At 33.1% G+C, this 5,861-nt stretch overlaps 1 protein-coding gene across 1 annotated transcript; it reads right to left on the bottom strand.

Annotated features, from left to right (window-relative positions):
* Window positions 1-446: 446 nt before the first annotated feature.
* LOC146913563 (peroxidase 57-like) lies at window positions 447-2,200 on the bottom strand. The gene is made up of 2 exons (XM_085720108.1): window positions 1,862-2,200; window positions 447-1,399 (listed from the first exon to the last, which is right to left on the bottom strand). Exons 1-2 carry the CDS (start codon window positions 2,057-2,059, stop codon window positions 638-640), a joined length of 960 nt encoding a protein of 319 aa, XP_085576234.1. The 5' UTR covers window positions 2,060-2,200; the 3' UTR covers window positions 447-637.
* Between the last annotated feature and the right edge of the window lie 3,661 nt (window positions 2,201-5,861).

A 5,861-nucleotide genomic window follows, 5' to 3' on the forward strand; every position in this document is an offset into this window, starting at 1 on the left:
CCGTGAGCATAACTCAGTTGGTAGGACAATGCATTATTATATGCAGGGACCGGGGTTCGAACCCCGGACACCCCACTTATTCACCTTATAAGGTGAATTCTAGCCACTAGGCTATCTAACCAAAAAAAAAGAATCTTTCTTGTACCAAAAATAAATAAAATCAAATAGATCTTTGTTTTGAACTACATTAGTGAAGCATGGCCATTGGCCAACACCAAATTCAGGTAGGATAACAATATAATTTACTTCGAGTTTTGACACTAAAATGATGTTTAGGATCAATGTGTAGAGTGAACTTAAGACAAACTTGTAGCAGTGGAAGCAAGTTTGAATTTTCCATATTAAAACTTAAAAACTCATATGTGAGCATGAATCTAGAGCAAAATGGATTTAAAAGAAAGCTTGGTCGCAAAATGGATTAACATATAAAATAATACTAATAAGAATAGTTCGCAAGGTGCAAATAGTAAAATTAATAGTAGAGAGAACTAATGACAATAATATATGTAGAGATAAATAATACATATCTTCAAAGTTCAAACTAAATAATACATCACATAAATAATATTATGGTGTAATAACATGGTGACCTAATAGAAAAGGGCACTCTTATTGTTGTATATAGAAATTAAATACCTTAAAATAAAAGAGGAAAATTGAAAACCCTGCAATTTCTTCTAATTTCTCCTTGATTTCCAACCTTAACGTCAATACTTGCCAACTTACTCCAAGAAACTCCAAATCTTTCCCAAAAGTTAAAATTACCACTTGCAAAATTCCAAACCAAGACACTTGAAATAGGATCCAAAGCAAGTTGTTGATCAAATTGAAGTATCCCTCTCTTATTAACTATTTGATTATAAAACCCATTGTCAAAATCAAAGGGTGTTTTTTGATCCAAAAACACTGAAGTTTCATTCCCTCTTGATCCACATTTTTCAACCAAAAAAGCATCTAAATTAGGATCCATTGTAGGGTCAATATTTCCACTAAAACTTGATAGCCTACTTTGAAAGAAGATACATTTAGCAAAACCAATAGTGTGTGCACCCATAAGGGTTACCATGTCTTCTAATGTTAACCCTTTTGAGGTAAAAAAATTTATAGCTTGTGACACATTAGAGAATGGTCCAGGAATGGTTACATTGAAGCCATTGGATACTAACCCATCTCTTCTTCCTGTTAGGACATTGTATGTTGGTCCATTTGATAATGCAATTGCATCTCTTGTGGCAATTGCTAGGATATCGGCACACGAAACTGTTTGGGGGCATTGTTGTTCTAAGTTAATCTTGATGTCGTCTATTAGGTCGAATCCTCGAAGTGTTTTGTTGGGTATTGCATCTTTCTCTGCTGTCCTGTTTACTCTTGAATCGATTAGTATCGAAGCATCACAACCCTGAAATCAAAAAGTATAAAATTTGTTAGCAATTTTGTTCCTTTATATATAATATTGCATACCAAATTTAATTTTGATTCAACTTAATTTCAATAGCTCATAGCCTGATAGAATTCATGCAAACGCACAATCTATTAGGAATGTTTCATCAATATCAAATTGTCCATATTTTAATTAGGTTTGGTAAAATAGATTTAAAGAAACTTAAAAACAAACTCCAATATAAATTATTTGATCTTGATCGAACATACCAACAGATTGATCGCATGTCACGATGTTTCTTTTTATTAGGCATGTCAAATATTTCTTTTACAACATTATATTTGGACTAAATTTGATTTGAGTAAGTGATCAACATTTGAAATCAAAATTGATCTACATCTACAATCTATATTGCATAAAATGTGAATGTAAATATAAACAACTAATATAAAAGAAAAGAAAAAAAGTTTTGTATCTTACATTGACAATGCAATCATGATAGTGCAAGCGAATCAAGGCACCAGCAATGGTTATATCCCTTTGATAATAACTTTGCACAACCTCGCCTACAATTTCCTCTACTTGTGGACATGTAAAACTATAATAGCCAAATCTTAGTTGAGCCAATGAGAAAGGAAGGACAAAGAAGAAGATCATTAAGATTAAGATGAGCTTCATTTTGAGTGTATTTTCTACGGTAAATGTTTCTTTGATCCTCTTGCAAATGCTATATTATCTATTAATTATAAGATTATGAATTTTGATTGAGCTTGCCAATACGAGTTTCCTCTTTCTTTCTTTTTTTCTTAATTTCTATTTGTTTTGAAAATTTAAGTTTATGCTATTTAAAGATATAATGATGAATTCAATTACCTGGCATATTTGTCCAATTGCTTGAAGAGGGACAATGCGTATAATTCTATTTTTTTCCATGTAACAAAAGTATTGAATGCTTTGATTATGACAATTAGCTACATTATTTACTTTATAATGTTATTTTGCACCTAACTTTTCTTTCTTAATCCATTGGGTTAGTTATCAAAGAAAATATTCTTCTTTCCACATTGTTTTTATGGCATAAAAAGGTAGGTGTAGAATATAATTACATGTTTTTTTACATAATAAAGATTAAATGTTCAATTTTGGGACTCATAAGGCTATTGTTACATAAAAAATTTAAAAGGCTAACTAGTTACAAACATTTAACTTAAAGGATTGCCGGATGTATTTGGTATGTTTGTGTTGGCTTTGGATCTTGGAGTTTGCTTGTCTCAAAATTTCAAGTTCAATTCCTTTGATGCCAATATCAAAGGGCTAGTTCATATAGAGATTTATTCTAACTTTGAATACCCCACCTCAAGTGAGCAGTAAGATTGAACCCCCTCCAATAATTAATCGGTCCTTGACCAGATATCGAGCTTATAAAAACATCGAAACTTTAACAAATTCTTTTATGAAATATGGAGTGAGTTGTTTCTTTAGGTAGTAGATCAGTCTACTTTGCGCATATGATGAATCCCAATCAATGGAAAGTAGACTTGTATAAAAATGGTGCTTGGTTTAGTGGAAAAGAGTAAAGGATAAAAATATTTAATGTAATATTACTTTTGTGCATTTCTTCCTCCAAATGGAGAAGATGTTTGGATCCTCTTCATTTTTTTAAGAGATATTGTGTTTGATTTTCGCCACTACTCGCAATATTTTTTGGAACCGAAAAAAAAGTAATGAAGGGTTTCACTTTAAGAGAAAGAAAAACACAAAAATGTTTGAATTTGAATATAAAAATAAAATCCATGATAAAAAAATATATATTTAATCTAGTAGGTATTTTCGGATTTTTAATTTGTGGAGGAACATTTTGGAGGGTTGTGAACAATTAAAGAGACGCATAGATCAACATTCCATTTGTTTTTACTCATTCACGTCCAACGTAAGTTAACTCACGCTGAAAAATACATCTACGTAAATTAACTCACGTTAAAATTATACCTGCGTGAGTTAACTCACGCTCGGTTGTTTTACGGGAACAAGCAATTCTAAATGGGATAAGAGAAATTCTCAAACGTTGGGGTAGTTGATTTGTCGACCTAATGTAACCCATCCAGCACAACCCAACATAAAAATGGAAAGGAGGATCAGGGTAGGTTGGGCCACCAAACTTTTTATATTTTTTGGAAATTAATTATTCTTCTCACTTCTCAAACTATTCTTTTTCTAAGTGTCGTTGGGTGCAAGTGTTAAGAGCCCCACATCGGATAGAAGATGGCCTGACAATGTGTTTATAAGTGGGGGCAATCCTCACCTCACAAGCCAGTTTTGTGGGGTTGTGTTAGACCCAACCACGATTTCTAAGATGGTATCAGAGCCTCTTCAAGATCCATTGGACCACCTGCTATCGGGTTTCCGTTATCTGGCCACCCACAGTTTATGTCCACGAACCAAGCCCAATAGTGCTGATCGTGAAGGGGTGTGTTAAGAGTCCCACATCAGATAGGAAATGGTCTGTGTTATACCCTAATTTTGGACCTAAAAATACCTGTTCAAAATTTCCTTTCATCTTTGATATATGTCTATTATTCTTGAAGAATTGCCAATTTGCTATTGGTTACACTGACATTTTACTCTGCTTTATCTCTCAATTTAGCTTTACAAATCTTTTCAACTGTGTATTTGTCCATGTTTTCTTGCATTTCAAGTCATCCAAAACATCTTTCTTGCATTTCAAGTCATTTGAATTTGTCTCTAATCAATTGCATCTTTCTCTGCATTTTATTTCAATATTATTTGCAAAATTCATGGAAAAGGGTATTTTAGTCATTTCTTGCATTCAAATTCATTTTAGTCCTTGAAAATTGTTTGAATCTTTTCAATTGGTTTGAATAAGTCCTTGTTTCAATCTCATGTCAAAATCCATTTCAAAAATTACGTTTAAAGTCATTTTGAGTCAGTTTAGCCCCTAGGGGCATTTTAGTCATTTCCAGTGTTAAAGCTCTTTTTAATCTCTGGAAAAAATTGTCTCTGAGTCTTTCCAATTTGCTCGTATAATCTCTTGCTTCAATTCCCTGTTAAAAAACCATTTTAAAATTGCATTTGAGTCGTTTCAAGTCATTTTAGTCCCTAGGGGCATTTTGGTCATTTCACACGGAATTTTGGCAGAGAGAGGTTACTTTGAAGTACCTCATTTATGTAGCTGGTTCATTTTAGTCCTTTTGTTGATTTTATTTTTCGTTTCACTTTACGTTTAGTCAAATTTACCAATTTTTAGTCCAATTTTATTTTTAATTTTTTCATTTATTTTTTAAAAAAGTCCTCAAATTTCTAAAATTGCATTCAAGTCCTTTTTTGTTTCGAATTTGTGTTTAAGTCCTTTTATTGAAATTGCAGGGTAGTCCTTTTATTTTTAATAATTGCAGAATGGTCCTTATTATTGTATCAAGTTTATTTTTGTCCTTTTTTAGTTTTGCAAGTTGGTCTTCTAATTTTCCAGAATTGCACAAAGGCCCTTGAGCCAGGTTTAGTCCAAACAGGTCCAATTTTAGTCCAAGTTTACGTGGCAGTCACACATTGGTCCAGAGGTCCACATGTCAGCCTATATAAGGCTATGTCATTAATGCAACAGAGGATTACACCATTCTCTAACCGCCAACTCTCCAAAATCAGAGATCAAATTCAGAAAAGTTCAAGAACACGAAGAACACATTGAAACCCTAACTTCTCCAGAATCAAAATTGAACCCAAATTGAAGCTATTTCTTCACCATTCTCAGTGATTCAAAGATGAATCTTCATCATTGAACGGTGTTCCTCTGCAATTCAAGCACAAATTCTCCACCAGAGGTGTGAATTCGTACGATCACAGAGAGTTTGAGAGAGAAGAAGGATCAAAAAGATTTGAATCAGAGAAGAAGAAGAGGAAGTTCACCGGTTCGTTTTTTCAGTTCGCAACAACAAATCACCTACCAGAAACTCAGAAAAGATTCACGAAGATTTTCTTCGTCTTCTCACTTGAATCTCCAGGTAAACTCATGAAATCTTCTCGTCTTTTCGTTTTAAATCATCATCGAAGACTTTTAAACACAAATAAACGGTGAATCGAAGCGGAAACTCTAAAAAGGTTTAAAGAAGATTGAAACTGAAACCCTAGAAATGTAATCTGTAAAGATTCACCGTTTATTTCGTAAATTCAAGCTCATAATCATAATCAGTGAAAAAATAGTATAGATTAGGGTTTCAGTTCAAGAAGTTTCGAAAGTTTTGAAAACCTAAAAAACCAAAGAGTTTAATCATAGATCTACTCCGATCTAAGCCTCATTTCAAGAAAATAGTTTTGAAATCATAAAGAGGAGAGAAAGAGCTTGAAGAATATGTAATTGGTTTTTGAATTGGAGTAGATTGAAACTCCGACGCGGCGGCGCCACCACTGGCCACCACGTCGGAGAAAGGAAGAAGATGAAGATCATAAGGTGAGAAGAGAGAGCTTC

The sequence above is a fragment of the Medicago sativa genome, chromosome 6 (assembly GCF_051527215.1).
Source record: "Medicago sativa cultivar Bolivia chromosome 6, Bolivia_mono, whole genome shotgun sequence".
Classification (NCBI taxonomy): domain Eukaryota; kingdom Viridiplantae; phylum Streptophyta; class Magnoliopsida; order Fabales; family Fabaceae; genus Medicago; species Medicago sativa.